We start from the raw sequence: 19284 nt of genomic DNA, 5'->3' as shown, positions 1-19284 counted from the left end.
TGACTTTTGTCCTGATTCAAAGGAAATATGTTTCGTATTGTTCATTTTACTGGGGACCCTCTGGGCCGCCTTCAAGGAGCCCTGATGGTCCGCAAACTCCACTTTGAGAACCACTTAACTTAATATTCTGAAATAACCCCTGCTTAACTTAATAACTTGTTTCGCTCTTACTTTATACGAGCACTGGTGTGTGATGCCCAATACAGAGTGAGATAAGTATGAGGTGCGATAAGACATTGTAGCGAGAAAATGTCAGTGATTGAAGACAATAATATACTATAAACAAAAAAGACAACCTGAGATGTGAAAGGAATTGAGAATAAATGCAGTCAGCTCATGTTACCAAAGTATTTAAACAGAAATTGAAGCCATTCACAGTGACTGAACTTCATCTAAACCTTTTGCTTGTATAGTACAAGTATGTTATGCTTTTACAAGAAGTTAAGCATGAATCACATATAGTTCCTAGGGATTTTATGGGTGTACTAGAATACATTATTTTTTACTTGGAATGTGACTATGCATTAGTAAAAGTCTGGGAGATGAGCGTCCAGTCTTTTTAAACCACTCCACAGGCTCTCCTCGGACTTGTGGTCTTCTGTGCATTGCGGTGGATTCCAGTTAAGTTTCCACTGAGTCTGTTCTTCTCGGTCACATGGGGTGCATATTGTCCCGGGTGGCGGGCTGTAAGGAGTGGTCCAGGGCAGCAGCGGGGCCGCCCTGGGTGACGGCGAGGGTGGCCTGCTCCGGCACCAGGCTGGGGTCTGTCAGGATGGCCGTGGTGGTACTCAGGATACGGAGTGAACTCAGAACCACTGAGGGGGACACGCAGGGAGACGACAAACACACATTATAGCCAGTGAGAAGGAACACTGGCGATAATACGGAGTAAGAAAACGTTGAGTAAACAAGTTGTGCTGCACTCACTGGGTCTTAGGGCAGGCAGGGAACAGTGCTGGTCCAGCCAGGACAGAGTGGATTGACACAAGTCCTCCACGCTGGCAGTGGACACCATTCCATTGTAGGACTCGAACAGCGGCTCGATGATGATGCTGAACTGATGCTGAGTTGAGGAAAGAAGTCATTTGACACACTTAAGTTCTTGTTTTCCTAACGTTACTTAATTGATATTAAAGGAACAGCTCGCCCAAAATCAAAACGACATAGTTTCTCCCTACAAAAAAAAAATTCCATTTGAAAAACTCAACGATATTTCATTCCAGAAATCATGACCCTCAAGAAAATCAGACCTTGTTGTGAGCAGTTTCATGGAGGAACTATTTCCTTTCTACCAAACCACGCCCACCAACCGAATCACCTCGCTAGAAGGAGGCTCGCTACTGCTGGCTCACCTCGCACCACTGAGCTAGCTAACGTTACAGGAGGTCGCTATTATTGTTGACATTAGCGTGAGCTCATCTCGTCCATGAGTAATAATAATAATACTTTCATTTTATATAGCGCTTTTCTAAATACCCAAAGACACTTTAAGAGTAGACGCAGGCTTCCTTCCTGCGCGGTGATACGGTTGGCTGGTGTAGTTGAATAGTGTAGAAAATAGTCATAAACATGTCATAAATATAGTTTCATTTCTTAAAAAAACTACACTGCAAGTAGCTCATTATTTGGGAAACATCACTAAACTAGACAAAAAAACAGAATAAGTCAATTCCCATTGTTGAATAGCACAGTTATATATATACGGTAAATGCTTCTATCTTGACTCTGCGTAAAGAGAAAAGATCCTCTTGGAGAACTTTATGTTTTGAATTCATTATATCAGCAGTTGGATACATGCACATCTCTTGAGGGAGCAGAGAAAATACCTCAATATGCATGCAGAGAAAAACACCCTGAAGGTGTATTTGTGCAACACACAAAGATGATAAAATGGTAATCTAATCCTATCATCTTGCCTCCAAGATAAGGGAAGCAGTAACGGATTGGGTGAGGAAAGAGTTATGCTTTAATATTACTTTTTTTATGCAACTAGCATTTATTTTATCTGCCTGATGACACTGAGATGAAGAATGTGCTTTGTGTGAATTAAAAATACACATTAGCATACTCGCATCTCTACAAAGTACAGCTTTTGGTTTCTTACCATTTGTACTTCACCAAAAGTAAAATCTCCATTTCCCTGCTACACTTTAAAAACAGACATCCTCCTCCGTTTCCTTCCAGATTGGCATGAGGCTCCGTGTAATTAGTTCATTTGGATTCAAAGGGTGTTGGGAACAAAACTAAAATTTGACATTCCTTCCAATGTCTGAAGAAGCCGGTTTATGCTGCAAAGTACTGACACATAAGAACCGCACATAGGAATAGATGAGTACATTTAGTACCCAACACCGGATTATATTCTAGTCACATTGATGTTTTTAGTTAACCTCTGGTCAGATTCACATTCACAAAAGGATACGATCCAAAACTTCCAGTTTCGCAGCGTCTGTGCCTGGACGTACTCTCGGAACTTCTGCCTCATGTGGTCGAAGCGCTGCCGTGTGATGGGCACACCGGTGGCCGGCAGCTGCAGCTGGCACGCGCTGCACGAAGAGAAAACGCAGAGTCAGCAAACGCAGAGTCAGCAAAGCAGTGCGGCGCACCTTTGTATCAGCAGGGAAATAACAATATGTGATATTACCATCTTAAATCAGTAGTCAGGTACCAAAATGGGCATGGAAAGAGTTGTAACTTGCTGTGATCATTCCTACTGTTCATACTGACCCTTTAGAAATCCCTTCCAAATGTTCAAAATAAATGTGAACTTGTCCTTTAAATTAAGTTCTAATATCACCCTGATATAATGTTAAACAGAACTATCCACCCAATCCTAATGGATGTGCATACACTCCCATGCCTGCACACATTCATACATAAACATACACACACACACACACTAGGGAAGTCAAGCATGGCTAAAAGTCTCACTTGACAGCAGAGTTCAGGAGCTGGATCTCCTCTTTGAGTCTCTGAGCCTCCTCGTGCAGCTGAGCTCTCTCCTGCTGCATCTTACTGATGTACTCGGCAGTCTTCTGCAGTGTGGTGGCTTTGCTGATCTGTGCCAGCAGACGACAGGGATCACATGTCACTGCCACAAATTGCCAATATGTTGCTGTATTTACATACATCTTTCCGGTTAAACTTTGCCCCTCCTCTCATCGCGTCTATCGCTAATGCAGCTGCAGGTCTTTTCACAGTACCTTTATGCTTGGCTGAGAGCTGAGCGTTGTCACGAGGTTATGTAACGTGTCAAATCCCAGTTTGATGTTGAAGCGCCTCTTCTGCTCAGCCGAGATGTGAGTTATCCTTCTGGTCTCTGTTTGCTGCAGATAACGTATGCAGTGTAGAAATATGCACATCACATGGCACACCCAGAATGACGTGCTGGGTCAACAGCTTCCTGTTCACTTATTGAGCATTATTGGGCAAGGACATGATTTTATTTATATATATAAATATTGTCTATAAATATATATATATATAAATACATACATATATATAAATACATATATTCAATGTCATGCTGTACAATGAAAACATAGACATGTAGATGAAATGAGACAGTATGTCCTACCTTACTTGATTCTATCTTTCCGTGTCCTGAGAAGCACGAGTGTGGGGACTCGGGGTTGGAGATTCTATCCAAAGGGTTTGGTGGCGACGTCTGGCCTGTACGTCCTGGAAAATGAACTAAAAGAAAGACAGGTTGTAATATCTATTCATTACATTTGCAGGGAAATTAGATGAGCTCTACTACTAAGGATGAAAGCTGCCAAAAATGAATACATTATTTGATTAATTAACTATTTATGCCATTATATATACTAAAATAATATAAAAATGTAATGTAGACTGATTGATAAAATTAGGCATAAATTGATATTTGTGTTAATTTGCTTCCTGATTAAATATATTTATTTATTATTTTCTCTTTGCATGATAGGAAAACTAAATCGGAAGAAAAATGACCCCTTAAATGTTAAAAAAGTTGTGTCTCTGTATTTTATGGCCAGCAGAGTCATGAATTTCAAAAATGAATCATCAGTATCATGGAGCCAGGCTTATTGTTTGACCATGTACGTTTTACCATTGCAGCCACCTGACAAGTGTCAGTGCTCACTTCAGTGGTTTTGTAACATTGACCTGTTAGGCTGCTCCTCTCCGCGCCGTAGAGCTGGACAGGAGATATTTTCTCGGTCTTGGGAATGAGGAGGGTTGAGCCGATGTTTGTGGAGGAGCCGTGGGTGAGCGGGGCGGACACGGCCAAGCCTCTGGAGGTGCTGGCCTGGGGTCCGCTGTGACCCAGGGGGGCACTCTGGCAGTGCGGAGGCGTCAACAGTGGGATCCCTGCCGGCCAACCGGCTCCATGCTGCAGCTGCGACGAAGCTCCTCCGACATGAGCGCTGCTGCTTGACTGCTACACAACACACAAGTTAACCATATATTATATCATAACATATTACTATGCCATACCACAGATCCATGTTAGACCCCTGATGAACAAAATATACTCAAACTGTCAGAACAGAAATCCAAATGGACTTATTTGGAGATTAAAAGTTTTGTTGACAATTTCAGTCTGTCAAAAATGTAAAATCAACGTGATGTAATTTTAAAGGAATAGTTCAACATTTTGGTAACTGTGCTTATTTGCTTTCTCGCAGAGAGTTAGAAAATATCGATACCACTCTCATGTCTGTACAATAAACATGAAGCTACAGCCAGCACCAGGTTAGCTTAGCATAGCACAAAGACAATGCACTACATACTCAATATCGTTCAAAATGCTTTTGTGTGAATAAACAGCAGAATGCATCTTTTCACAGGTGCTGAACTCTCATCACCACGTCACTTCCTGAGAGCCTCCTTGCCTGTTGGAGATGCGTAACCAGGGAAACACGTGCCAACCTCATGTGACCAAACGATGATTTGTGAGAATCATAAAGTCTGAATTACTTTAAACAATATAGTACGCCTAGAAAATTGAAGTATTATACTTTAACTTAAGTTGAAACGTTATGGACATTACAGAGATATTATATATAATTGTCTATTATGAACATTGCCTGAAGATAATAAAATGTACCTCAGTGATGTTCACTAATTAATGCAATCCTATCTTGTTTATTTAATCCGTACAAAAACACAAACAGCTGGAGGAAGTCAATGTGCCGGCCAAGAAATAGTTTGGCAAAACATTCCGCTGTAAAAACCACAATGTGTTGTTCTTACATCTCAGTTATTGCACAAGCCAGTTTTCAACACAAATGAACATCTTGTGATACTAAAGGACAGGCTCACCGAGGAGCTGGGCGATGATGACCTCTGACCTTTGGCTGTCACTAGAGAAGTATCAAATCCTAGCGGTAGCTTCCCTGAAAGCACCAAAAAAACAAGAGTTTGCTCATTTTGTCTCACAGATACATGATTCAGATGAATAACTGTTGTTGAAGATGGAGCAAAAGACAGAACGGACTCACGTTCACGGGCGCTGGAGGAGAGCAGCTTGGCCAGGCAGCTAGTGGGTGTGGTCGCAGTGGACGGCGGGTTGGCCGGCGCCACAGAGGGACCGACAGTTTTCACTCCTCCCGTCTTCTGCCTGTGCTTCCCTCTGACCCCCGTGACGGCCACCTGCTCCGGGACCGAGAAGCAGTGGGCCGCATGGGTGCATGAGGGCAGCGCTGTGTGGACCAGGTCGGACACGGTCTCCGGGTAACTGAGAGAGTGGCAGGGGGTCTGGGGGTACGTGTCCCCTGTGTGAAGGTAGCCAGGAGCCTGGTGGTGCACGGAGCCCTGGGCCCCCATGGTGGAGGCGGTGTGAGTGATGACCGTGGGGGTCACGCTGGTGGTTGTGTAGTAACCGAACTTGTGGCATGGCAGCGGGTACAGAAAGGGAATACTTGAAGAGGCCGGCTGCTCGATGCTGTTGGTGAACGCTATAGAAACAGCTGGATCGGGGTACGATTGATGTCCGTAGGGCATGGCGCCCAATATGATACTAGATGTGTGGTATTCACCGCAAACCTGGCCCTGACTGGTCTGGTCTGGCCGGGTATTGGACGAGGAGGGCTGAGGCAAACCGTCAGACGACAGATTGGGCTGCAAGAGAAAGACCCAACCTACTTTACAGGTTAAACAACAGCACTGTCGGATTGCTAATGAAGTATTTCTGCAGAGGTCCGTGCCACAAGCAGGAGGAGCCGTTTACACCGGCAGTACCTGAGCCAGCTGGGTGTCGAGGAGCAGCTGAGGAGCCGTCCCCACAGAGGAGGTGAGCGGAGCAAACGCTGTGCTGGGCGAGCTCTCAAAATAGCCACAGTCAGCAAAAACAGTCTGCTCAGTGGGCTGGCCCCGGTAGTTCATAAAGATATCTGGGGAAAGCACACACACAGACTGTCAAGTATGAAGAAACTTTGAGCATTGATTCAGATGGAACGAGCCCAAATCTCCAAATGTAATTGTACTGTTGAATGAACACAACACAGCACATGCAGCCACCTCATATCTAGCTGCGTCTTGTTGTCAAGAAGGTGGCAAAAATATAATACACACACATAAACAGGTCAAGGAAGCTTTCACATTGTACTTAACTCATAATATATCCACATTACATTACTGTTTACTTTGGCACAACAGAGCCCTACTGAGATACTGCATGGTCACCTCCAGAGGTGTTTGCTTTCACCGCAAAGATGTCTTCATTATAGTCATTTAACTAAACTCCATAAAAGGAGAAAATTGTGTCTTCTAATGGAAATATAATTATAATAAATATAATGTTAATGATGACATGTTATTAGTATAAGTATTGTTATTATTAATATTATTATTATAGTATCATTATTATTATCAATTTGTTTTGTGTGGCACCTTTCATACAAAACAAAGCACAAAGTGCTCTGCAATAAGGGGAAGTAGACGAAATAGAAATAGGGATATAATGCAATATTTATGGTAAATAAAATCCATTTGGCGACCGTGGCTAAGTGGAGAGCAGGTGCTGTCCTTCAATCAGAGGATCGGCGGTTCGATCCCCGGCTCAGGCTTCGCTAGTCGCTTGTCGACGTGTCCTTGAGCAAGACACTTAACCCCAAATTGCTCCCGTAGCTGTGCTGTGCCTACGGTGTGATAGAATCTGAATTGTAATTGTATCGCTTTGGATAAAAGCGTCTGCTAAATGACTGTAATGTAATGTAATTAGATAAAAATTCAAAATTAAATTACATAGAATGCATAACATAAGGTGGAAAATAAAACCCACTAAATAATAATAATAACAAAAATCATAACAATAATAATGGTGATGAAATTGTATTAGAATAAGTATTTTTATTGTCATTATCATTATAAAAACTATTTATGCCATCTTTCATACAAAAAAATGCAGCACAAAGAGCTTTGCAATAAGGGGAAATAGACAGAGAATGAAAATAGAAATAGGAATATAATGCAATATTTATGGCAAGTAAAATCCATTTGATCAAATGTTTTTCTTCCACGTGTGGCTGAAACAAGCCTGCAGTTATAAACTGTCAGTCTGCAGTTTGATATCACATTTTACGACAATCAAGCAACAAAACGTAAAATAAAAAAACCCGCAGAGCCAGAACATCACACAGAGAGTCACCGTCCAAAACACAGCGAGGCGCTCACGCCGGATCTGTCAGGTCACATATTTCTGGAGTCGCACTGGCAACTGAATGTGCCGAGCTGCCATCTGTGATTAAAACCATTTCTTCACATCTCACGGCACCGAATTCAAACCAGCTTTTTTATGACTAGTCGAGGAGACAAATATTAACTCACTTGCTTCAGTCGAAAGTACTTTGTTTTCGGCTTGTTGGAGCAATCCAACATGACACAACCTCTGTAAGGCACAAGGCAAGTCTGGACATACATACCAGTGTTTCTGGTTTCACCTCAGTAAGGAGAATCCACCGGCATGCCTCACAAAAGTCCTCCGTGTTTCCATTTCAGAGAAGCACTGGACTGAACCGAACCGCGTCGCTCTGACGGACGCTCGCGAGCTCCCTGGGTCTTGTGACCAACAGAGAGGCGGACAGCTGATCCCTCAGGACCCGGCCAACGCTGTGAGAACAAACAGCGAAACACACACACAATGTGTTCCAGCAGCGGCACTGGTTGTCTGTGGGTTACAAAGGCTGACTTTGTAGCCCACAGAGGGCCGCTTCACTGAAAGCAACACGAAGGGGGCCAAAACAACCGCAGGCAGCGAGGGGCTAAACTGCGACCTGCTCCTCCGCTCTCTGTGCCTCCCTGCGGGCTAGACGGTCGGCAAGCACACCTTTCCCTGCCTCTCACACAGCCTCTCTGGAACGTATCATCAAGTATTCATTTAGAACAAAAAGGACTCTGGAGTCAGGGATTAGACAATGACATATGTCACACCAAAACAAGTTTAGTCACATTTTCTTTAAACCTATTGTTCAATACAAATTGTTGCTGCAACATTTAATCCTGGATTTGCATGAAAGTTTACTTGCACCTGCAGTACCTGATTTTCTGGCCACTTTTGTGTGTGTGTGTGTGTGTGTGTGTGTGTGTGTGTGTGTGTGTGTGGAAGGGGGGTAACCATGTCAGTGTTGCGTTCAGCAAACTTTGAACGCACCACTGACATGGTTATCACCTTTGAAAGGTTACCTGTAGAGTGTAGACCTCTGGTAGCCCTGGCCGTTTTCCTATAAGCGAGTCCCATAGACTGTAGGCTATGTAAGGAGTGGGCGTAGTCGCCGTGGCGTCACACGTTGGTTTGTAAACTTTGGATTTTGAAGCCTCGAGTTCCGTATTTTGGCCGTCACCATCTTGTTTTTTTTTTGCAACCAGTTGTGACACCAGAGGGTGGAGCTAAGTACAACCAATCGCACTGTGAAAGGGTTAAAGTACCAAAGACGAAAACACGGACAACTCCCAGACTGTACAACTTTTTCAGACTCGGAGGTTTCCGCCTGGTGGCTCCCCGTTTTGTTTGTGTCGCACACGAGGACGCACATGTCCAACCAATTCATGTGACACTATTCCACTGACCTACAAGTGAAACACGGCAAGATGTGCAGCAAATAATATCTGTCTCTTCAGCTGCTCAATACTCCGCTGCATTCACCAGCTAGTCCCCAACTGTGTTTATCAAAGCTTGTTGGCTGAAAACATCCGCCTGCTATTCATCGTATTGATTATAGACGCTTTAATTAAAAATCTGAATTTCTTGCACACCATCTCTTGTCCATCCCTTTATTCCCTGGCCTCATAGCCGGCGCCAGAGCCAAGGGTGTGTGTTAAATACATCCTCTTCCACTTCCCCATTCTCCTCGCTCAACCCTGCCTTTGACCCTCCTCCAACCTCTGAGGAACATTACTGCAGATAAACAAAGGTCACTCAAGAACAGATTTCTTTTTTTTTTTGACGCATCAACAATAAATCTGATACGTCATGTGTAAAAATATCTGCAATTGAATCTTAAATTCAGCTTTAAAGACTTAATATTCGTACACTTTTATTTTGTGTCTGAGTAGGGAACATGTGAATCAGGATGAGTGCTGCGGATTGTAGCCCGTCAGAAATGTAGACACCGAACTGTCATTAAAGTTAACGATTAATGACTTGAAAAACATCGATACTGCTTACCAGGATCGGTTCACACGTCTTCTATCAACTATCAAACATATTGTACCACATGTCATGGAATATTTACCTATGGTGGACAAAAACGAACATAGAAAACTGGATGGATACTCAGATAAAGCTTAAACAATATTGATCTGCTGCCATACAATGACAACATGTTAAGATGACAGAAAGACAGACAGACAGTAGTAGTAGAGAGTACCTGGTATATCCATGAAATCATCCAGGTTGGGCTGCAGCGGAGTCAGACCTGGCTGGATTATATCAGCGTTGCTGGTGTACGCTGAGGACGAAGAGAACATATCAGACATGAGAAACAGAGAAATGTGAGGGAGTGCATCTGTTAATAGTCCGCCTTATTGTGTGTGCTTTTTTTTCTTCTTTCATCATAGGGCATTTCCTTATTCGTAGGGTGGGTTCCTTTGGCTGACCCATGTGACCCATCAGCTGCACCAAATGACAAAGCTGAGGTAAAATATTAAAGCCTCTTGGAAAAATGTCGATAACATAAAAAGTAATAATTCATTTTAGGAAATTAATGAGTTCAATACCACCCTACAGCCAGCAGACGGTTAGCTTAGCTTAGCATAAAGTCTGAGAAACACCTAGCCGGGCTCTGTCTTTTGAGTTGCTGGTAGGCAGATTGCGTCACTCACTGGACAGAGCCAGGCTAACTGCATCACCCACGTTTCCAGTCTTTATGCTAAGCTAAGCTAAACAGCTGCCGGCTGTAGCTTCATATTGAACGGACAGACACGAGAGTGGTATCGATCTTCTCATCTAACTTCTCAGCAAGAAAGCAAATATTTTTGAATAAATACAATTTATTTTTCAGCCAAACGATGCATCTAAATGATGAATGCCCAATGAAAAGAAAGACATGTTTTGATGTCGTCATGCAGCTCACAGGCCACCAGTTGTCCATAATCAGTTCGGTCACAGCTGAAGGTGACTCTGAAAATGTGCTGACTACTCACTGTCGTGTAGGTCACCGGCCCAGGGACACGGCTTCTGCGTCATGGTGAACAGGGTGTCGGAGATGTCGGACAGGAGGCAGTCCAGGTCAAACATGTGGACCTCCACCGGCGCAGCCTCAGGCTCCTGGTACATCTGATTGGACCATTTCTCCAGCTTGGCCTGGCAGATCTGACCCTGGAGCACATCAGCCAGAGATCCAAACATAGGATCAACTTCTAGTGACAAGCCAATCACTGATCTATCCATCAGAGGGCTCCCTACAAATAGGACTGAAAAGGCAAAGTGATGCATTGATGGAGTTTGGCCCTCGCACCCACCTGTACATGTCCAGCATATGGTGTTGTGTGTAAAAAGAATGAAAGATCAACTAGCTCTTAAGAATATGTCAATGCCAACTCGCTAAAACACAATTTACATCCACTTACACAAAAAAAAAAACCGACATATAGTTGTATGTCTTCCACTATCCCATCTAATTTCAAGACATGCAACACTTAATGCCCATTCTCTTCTCAGTGAAACACTCACAGAAGATGAAGCTCCAGACCGGTCCTCTTTCCCCTTCGTTTGAGCCGCTTTGCTTCACCCTCTTCTTGTCTTTACCCTCCACTTCTAACTCTGACACCACATATATAGGGAAGCCCAGATTGAGGCGGAAACTGTTTTGATTACGTCTAAGCACACGACATCCCTTCTTATAATTTATTCATTTACCTCTCAATTTGTTTTTCTTTGAGCAAGTAGGAAAAAAGCACTTTTGACATATTGTTCAAAAACACTAGCCTCTTAGAGGTTATCATTATGTTGGCTTTTGTTCATTTCGTTATTTTGATGTCTCACCGTTTCAATAAGAGCAGCAGCCTTTTGTCCCTGACCTAATTCTGGCGGACACACTCACATGCGAGCAAACAGCGAGACCTGCGGCCCCCGACCAACACAAACTGCTGCTGCCTCGGACTCGGTTAAAGAATAAATTAGACATGCATGCAGCCATCGCTTTCGATGGGCATTATTTACTTTTTGTTTTGTGTTGAGGTGTTTCCTGCAACAAACGGAAAATAAATAAAATTTGCAAAAAGTCAGCTAATAAAAATGAGATGAAACTAAAGCGCAGAGATGAGACTGTTAATGCAGAACATCTCTTCCTTTTGTCTTGAGTGAAGCTATTTCGTCTCTCGTACAGAGTACAGGATAAGATAAGGACACCCAACACCTCAAGACTAGTGGTGCGGATACACTATTGACTGTACAAGACTGTTCTTTAGCACAGGGGTGCTAAATGCTAACATCGGCATGCTAATATGCTCACAGTGACAACGCTAATATGTTAATATATGTCTAGCAGGTAATATTTACCATCCCTATCCATCCAATAGGGTTGTTGAGATATTTCAGTCTGAGGTGGACTGACCCACATCCCTAGGATCACACCGCTTTTGTGGCTAAAGAAACATTGTAATATTATATCGAAATCAAAGAACAGACTTCTCATTGGTCATGACAGTTTTTTGTTTATTTTTGGGACCAGGGACCCCTTTCAGGGGAGAAATCATTCCAAGGACCCCCTCATAACCATAACCCCGATGAAGCTTAGTATAGTATTTGTATTCTTCAATGCCATTGGATCTATTTGTCTTCTAAACCTTTTCTACATGTTTCATGGTGAGAAACAAACTTTAGTTCACTTTTGAAAAGAGGGTCATTTCGTTCAAATTGCATTTGGACTCAACTTGACAGCATCTATACTTTTCAAGTAATTGACCTTAAAAGATCAGAAAATGAAGACTGGGGTAGTCCTAATACATCCAGAAAAATAAAAATGACCAGTCTAAAGCTGACTTTAAGTGAGAGCTTCAACTTTAAAATAATGACCTTATTGCTCCTTATCCAATTGGCTAGCTTCCCTGTCTTTATTTATGACTTGATTTGGTAACTTGGCAGGACTTTGTTTCGCTCTGTTTGACTTAGCTTTAAAACGAGGACTGATAGTGTAGTATGTAATATGCTGCCCAGCGTAAATTAGAGAGAATTTAGATTGGGGCTCTGAGAGTTGAGAAACCCTGTTTTAAAGAACATGAAATAAACACTTACATTACAAAAACAAACCCTGGGTTTCACTGAGGTGTTTTTCCCCAGCCACTCGATGTAATCTGTGAGGAGAAAGGCGAGATAACGCTTTGGGAAAACAGAACATAAAAACCTGGTTTAGTGATCTTTGACCTGTCAACTTTGTGCTGATATGTGCCCTTTGAAGTGCCGCAGAATACATTAACAGTTTGGGCTCCAGACACACAGACATTATCTTTGACCTGAGTTAATACCTGGGCTTCCAATGACACGGTCGATCTAAGGATGATGATGCCACAGGTGAATGTAGCGGGACGAGACACAGCCGCCCAGTGGGCCGTTACTTGAGAGTGCACATGTCACATTCTCATGTGAATACCATCATGAATGAGGTGCTTACCCCAGGGTCCCTCTCCCCTCTCTTCCCCCTGATCTTCTGTTTGTTTGTGTCACAGTGACGTCCCCGTCTCACTCGCTGCCCCTCCGCCTGCTCAACTTTTACAAAGCGCTGCTGGAAGTAGGTCAGATTTGATTAAGTGACATTAAGTTCTGCAGCTATTTCACTTGAATAAAGATGAAGCCTGAAGGGGTGTTAGAGGTATTGTCGCTGCTTGCAATGTGTCCATTGGCTGCAAATGCCGGGCCATGACGCAAGTTGTTTTGCACGTTTCTGTTTCTTTTTTTTCTTCTTTTTGTTTTCATCCCCTCTCTGCCGTCAACGGAGGGAGGCTATATCCACGTGTTAAAAATAGCCGCATGGAGGACTTTGTTTGATCATATGTTGAGCTGCAACTGCATTCAAAAGTAAACACTGCTAGAAGGTCGCCAACGCACACGCGCTGAGGACTGGGTCAGTCGGCCAACTTCAGTTTTTCAGGGGTCAAAATCAATATATTTGTCTGGTGTTGGTCCAAAACCTACGGCAAGTACCGGAATAATGTTAAAGCAGGGCTTTGTCATACCTCTTGTAGCATTGATAGAATATCATCCTTCTTTTTCTGAAGCTGCAAAAGAAAAGAAAAGAAAAGAAAAAGTGTGAAGTTTGACTCGGTAACAAGATTAAGAGTCTACATCCTGCCGATATAATACTTACCATGTTCCTCATCTTAGTTTAGCATATTAGCATGCTAGCTGAGGCTGATCTGAATGTCTTTAGTGGTATTGGACAGAATTATGTTTCTGACTTGAAGTCATAACAATTCATCTCAAGGGGAACGTGAATGAATGTCTGTTCCAAAAGTCATGGAAATCTACACGAAACTTGTTGAGACATTTCACTCAAAACCACAAATGTGACCTCATGGTGGCGCTGGAGGAAAAGTCGAGTGATCACCAAAGTTAGTAGGATATATCATGTGGGAACCATGAACATTTATGCAAAGCTAAGCTGTTATCCATCCAGTAAGGAGATGTAGAGCTATTTGTTAGGATAAGTGAAACCTTTGACCTGCTGGTGGCGCTAATAGAAACGTCAGGAGGATCATCAGAATTCATCCTCTTGGGACCTCGAGTTTGTTTTCCTGTGTCAGGAGCATTTGCAGCGTGCGTCCATGTTGGCGAGGGAAGCCCTTTGATGAAACAGCTGTTGAGCGACAGTTAAAGCCTGGTGATAAAGTGCTAGTTCTGTTACACCTGACTGGTTTCTGCCCTCTCTGCCCGTTGTTCAGGTCTTTATGTGGTGGAAAGAAAAGTGTCCCACACCAACTATGTCATTCGCACACCTGAGCGCAGTAGGAAGACGAGGTGAGTTTAACACCCCTGCTCTAGAGCATCTGACATCAGAATCGTTTATTTTTTACGTGTCAAGAGGGAGTGTATCGGTAGGAAATTGTCCTGGGGATGACAGAGTTAGTGGGGGTCCCGGGCTTCGTTGACCGCGGCCTCCTGCCAGATGGAAGGTCTGCTCCTAACTTCTCGCGTCCTTTTAAACTTGAAGTCGATGCTAGTGCCTCTGGAGCCGGTGCTGTGCTGTTGCAAGAGGGCGAGAGAGATGTGTGCCATCCTGTGTGCTACTTCTCTGTGCAGTTCAAGCCCCACCAGCTGAACTACTCCACCATTGAGAAGGAGGCGCTAGCCATGCTTTTATCCCTTTCTTACTGTAGGTGGGCTCCCGTTCATCGCCGGTGTCTGTGTACACCGATCACAACCCTCTTGTCTTCCTGGCCCAGATGCACAATCATAACCAGCGGTCGATGTGTTGGGCCCTGCTAGTGCAAGGGTTTAACATCGAGATAAAGCACAAGTAGGGGACAGACAATGTGGTGGCTGATGCTCTGTCCCGTGGGTAAGATTTGTGTTGTTTTCATGTAAATTCATGTAAGGTGTATTACAGCGGTTGGTTGTGTCCGAACGGTGGTTTGGTCTTCTTGGAGTGGGTGTTACATGCCGTGTTTTCTCTGTGCCCTCTCTATCCCACCCCCAGTGTCCCTTCAGGTACCGCCCCTTTCCCCTGCCTGCCAGCTGCAGCGCGTGAGTGAACACGGCTGTTCTCAATCGCTGATTAGTGCCGGGGTGGATAAGAGTCTGGGAGCCCCAGACCGATAGAGACCCCGCCGGTGATCCATGTGGCAGCAGCCAAACTGTGTGTGTTGGTGTGTTAGGTCTCCTCCGTTCTAGCGTGTGCACTAAGTGTCAATGGTCTGACCCACTAGTACGATTCCTAGTGTGTTATTTACTTTGTTACTCCCTTCGTCCCCTAAACCTTAATCGGAGAACGTAACACTATACAAGAGATGAAATATATAAAAAAATGAATGCTCACCCTCTTCTTATAGTAAATCCTCCACTTGTGATACTCCTTGATCACCACCTCGATCCTTCGCTTCCAGTAGCTGCCCTCTAATACAATTGCCTGTTGATGATGCAGATATACCGAGCATAAGACTTACATGACCAAACTCATCACAGTATGAATACAAATGTGTTATTTACTGAATTGGGAAGCCAGCTTTGATAAAAAAGTGCATTTCCCTGTGACACAAGTCACTCACTTCAGGTTTCCGATGTGAATCGGACTCCGAGCCCTCCAGCGGCGTGACGAACCCGCACACCGAGCTCTTCCTCTTCTCCACATCTACACACAGCACATACAGAGCAACAACATCAACACGTTTCTAGCCGTTTGAACCGAAAGAATTAATGCATTTATTGCGGTGTCTTCATGTTCGACTCATTTATTTCTCGTCAGTAATTAGTTCTTAGCTTTTTGACTTCTTCTCAAGCACTTTCTGCTGCGTTTGACACTGATGCCCTTCTTCATTAACAGTGGAGAGGAGGTGAAGAGTGGTGGACTCACACTGAATGAACCAAGCTCTCCAGATCGCATTGTTCAGACGGATCTTATCTCTCCACAGCAACCGCAGACCCTTAAAAGACTTCCACTTGGGGGAGACTATCTTACCGCTGCAAACAAAACACACAATCAATCTGAAAATAGGCAATTTGTTAAAATGGAAAATGGGCAATGTTCACTGCACTGCTATTCCTCCCTTGGTAAGAAGAGTGAGAGAGGGACAGACACTATTTTCCACTTCAGAATAAAGTGGAAAATATTCAGTAGCCTCACCGCCTCGCCCCTGTTAGAAACCTGTCCTGGTTTTGACTAATAGGTCCCAATCAGTTGATTCACCGGTACACTGTCAGGCTGTTTGCACTTATTTTTCAGCGTCCCTCAGCCTGCTGAGTGCTGAGAAAGAGGCCCCCTAATGCGAGGTGCTCTGGGAGTTGCTAGGAAGCCTGGGGAATCAATTTCAACATGCTTTTAATGGGGTGACAGCGCTGCATGTCACACACTCCCAACCAGCGGAGACAGCATTATTACCCAAGGACCAATTAACACCAGTCTGGTTGACGACAAATGTGCAGCAGAGCAAGTAAGTAAGTAAGTATTGTGGTCTGTTGGACTGGTAACCACCCCTGGCTCTGGTTTTATTGTGCAACAATCATCAAACTATAAAAAAAAAAAAACTGGCAGGATACTATCTTCTTTCGGCCAAAGGTTGACGGCAACTCTTTTGAACAAGTTGTCAACAAAAAGGACTAAACTTTCCCAAGCGCACATCTTTCAAATCAGAAAAACAAACAAACTTGCTCTTTAAAAATAGCAGGGGAAGATATGAATGCACATTTTGGGCGTTTACATGTCTGTTTGGCATGTGTGTAATACATTATAACAATAATAAACACATATTCTGAGCATGGTTTCAGGAGCGTCTCTCCTTTCCCTCAGTTGCACTGTAATATTTTCCAGAGCTGCCAACTAGAATCAAAGTCCAGCTTTCCAAGCTGTTGCACAAGGGACAGTGAAGTCCCTCTACCAACACATCTGCACGCTAATATGAGTTTTAAAATGGGAAACATGTTGAAACACATATGTTTACGCGGAGCTCTTAGTCTACACAGTAGGCAGTTTTTGGCTCACAATAGAACATATGAACTAAAGAGGGACATCACTGCAGGGGGGGGAGGACATTTCAATTATAGCCTGCAGGGTCAGCTATTTATAATTAATTTGTACTATTTAACACTTGAATACTACAATATGCAAACGACTGCTTTCTAAGATCTCCCTTTTATACAGATCATGTATCTACAGTGACAGATTACCTGAAATAAAGGGGATACAAGTGGGAGTGAGTAGTAAGAGCAGCTGAGCTGATCTCCTGCTCCTGACTGGAAGGAAGGGACCCACCTGTAGGCCAGGGACATGCAGTCGAACAGCCGGGTCAGAGTGGGGTCGATGCTCAGGCTCCCGGAGCTCAGCGGGCCGTACCGGTACGTGTGGCACCACGTCCTGTTCACCGTGTCGAAGTCGTATCTCGTGGCGCCACCGCTCTTCCTCCCGCGCGACGCGGAGTCCCTGTGGGGGGACGACACCATGAAGTGCCCGCTGTGGATCACCTGGCTGCAGGGGAAGGAGCCCGCGGGCGGCCCGGCGCCAAAGACCACTCGGACGGGTCCACCGTCCGCCTCCGAGTCCGAGTCCGAGGAGTTGTGCAGCTGCTGGCTCCGTCCGGCCGAACAAACTCTCCCTTTGCCCGCCATGGCGCGTCGTCGTTCGTGGCGCGGACTGACTGTGAACTTTCCCCTCAGCTGACTCCCCCCGTCTTCCTCACATACTCCACTGACTCCTGAAAGAAGAGGCGCTCGCTAACAGCACCGAGGACCCTCATCTGTCAGCTGAGAGACAAGTGTCTCCGTCAACAGCACAGCTCGGCACAATGTGTGTGTGGACTGTTGTGTAAGAGCAGCATGTACTATCATTGTGTCAACTTCCTTTGGAGGTAAAGTCCTTCTTACCATCAATCACTGAAGACGGTAATTATTAATAGAGCCATCTAAATAGGAAATACCATTATTATGATCTTCTGAAATCTTCTGACCTTATATATGCCACGTAAAACTTCAGGTTGGCCCGTTAGAATAAAATCATAGTCTTATAGCATGTTAATAAAGTAGTTACATAGGCTATTCTTACTGTATCTAGGACCATTATAATTTAAAATATGTGAAAAGTACCATAAAAAAAAATATATATATATATATACACACTCACCGGCCACTTTATACCTCGCTTGTACCGGGTTGGACTCCTTCTGCCTTCAGAACTGCCTTAATTCTAGCATAGGTTCAACAAGGTGTTGGAAACATTCCTCACAGATTTTGCGCCATATTGAAATGATAGCATCACGCAGTTGCTGCAGATTTGTCGGCTGCACTTCCATGATGCTAATCTCCCGTTCCACCACATCCCAAAGGTGCTCTATTGGATTGAGATGTGGTGACTGTGGAGGCCATTGGAGTACAGTCAACTCATCGTCATGTTCAAGAAACCAGTCTGAGATGATTTGAGCTTTGTGACATGGTGCATCATCCTGCTGGAAGTAGCCATCAGGAGATGGGTCCACTGTGCTCATAAAGGGATGGACATGGTCAGCAACAATACTCAGGTGGGCCGTGGCGTTTAAACGATGCTCAATTGGTACTAAGGGGCCCAAAATATCCCCCACACCATTACACCACCAGCAGCCTGAACCGGTGATAAAAGGCAGGATGGATCCATGCTTTCATGTTGTTTACGCCAAATTCTGACCCTACCATGTGAATGTCGCAGCTGAAATCGAGACTCATCAGACCAGGCAACGTTTTTCCAATCTTCTATTATTATTTTGGTGAGCCTGTGTGAATTGTAGCCTCAGTTTCCTGTTGTTAGCTGACAGGAGTGGCCCCCGGTGTGGTCTTCTGCTGCTGTAGCCCGTCTGCTTCAAGGTTCCACGTGTTGTGCGTTCAGAGATGGTGTTCTGCATACCTTGGTTGTAACGAGTGGTTATTTGAGTTACTGTTGCCTTTCTATCATCTCCAACCACTCTGCCCATTCTCCTCTGACCTCTGACATCGACAAGGCATTTTCGTCCACACGACTGCCGCTCACTGGATATTTTCTCTTTTTCGGACCATTCTCTGTAAACCCTAGAGATGGTTGTGCGTGAAAATCCCAGAAGATCAGCAGTTTTTGAAATCTCAGACCAGCCCGTCTGGCACCAACAACCATGGTTTGTGTGCCTAATAAAGTGGCCGGTGAGTATATATATATA

The 19284-nt window shown here is 44.2% G+C and overlaps 1 protein-coding gene and 1 long non-coding RNA gene across 3 annotated transcripts; one reads left to right on the top strand and one right to left on the bottom strand.

Moving 5' to 3' along the window:
* Positions 1-310: 310 nt before the first annotated feature.
* On the bottom strand, positions 311-17810 carry mlxipl (MLX interacting protein like). Its single transcript, XM_076102420.1, has 17 exons — positions 17382-17810; positions 15987-16093; positions 15682-15764; positions 15453-15542; positions 13654-13695; positions 10624-10798; positions 9849-9929; positions 6223-6374; positions 5484-6102; positions 5305-5378; positions 4147-4420; positions 3578-3693; positions 3204-3326; positions 2932-3059; positions 2423-2546; positions 928-1057; positions 311-815 (listed from the first exon to the last, which is right to left on the bottom strand). The coding sequence occupies exons 1-17, from the start codon at positions 17732-17734 to the stop codon at positions 652-654; spliced, it is 2835 nt and encodes a 944-aa protein (XP_075958535.1). The 5' UTR covers positions 17735-17810; the 3' UTR covers positions 311-651.
* LOC142960543 (uncharacterized) lies at positions 3628-9201 on the top strand. 2 transcript variants are annotated; one of them, XR_012956337.1, is made up of 5 exons: positions 3628-3708; positions 4154-4734; positions 4830-4934; positions 5424-6274; positions 7981-9201. It is a non-coding gene; the product is annotated as an uncharacterized LOC142960543 (long non-coding RNA). The 2 variants fall into 2 exon arrangements; XR_012956336.1 differs by lacking the exons at positions 5424-6274; positions 7981-9201 and having other exon boundaries at positions 4830-5111.
* Positions 17811-19284: the final 1474 nt, after the last annotated feature.

The sequence above is a fragment of the Anarhichas minor genome, unplaced genomic scaffold (assembly GCF_050575085.1).
Source record: "Anarhichas minor isolate MPS153535 unplaced genomic scaffold, ASM5057508v1 ptg000027l, whole genome shotgun sequence".
Taxonomy (NCBI): domain Eukaryota; kingdom Metazoa; phylum Chordata; class Actinopteri; order Perciformes; family Anarhichadidae; genus Anarhichas; species Anarhichas minor.
The sequence above is the reverse complement of the archived record's forward strand: the minus strand, read 5'-3'. Positions and strand labels throughout refer to the sequence as shown.

Excerpts from the sequence above, each read along its gene's own strand:
- mlxipl (XM_076102420.1), bottom strand. The coding sequence starts at position 17,734 with ATGGCGGGCAAAGGGAGAGTTTGTTCGGCCGGACGGAGCCAGCAGCTG. Across the intron at positions 4,421-5,304 it reads CATCATCGCCCAGCTCCTCG|CAGTCAAGCAGCAGCGCTCA; the intron begins GTGAGCCTGTCC and ends TGTGTTGTGTAG. Across the intron at positions 816-927 it reads CCTGCCTGCCCTAAGACCCA|TGGTTCTGAGTTCACTCCGT; the intron begins GTGAGTGCAGCA and ends TGTCCCCCTCAG.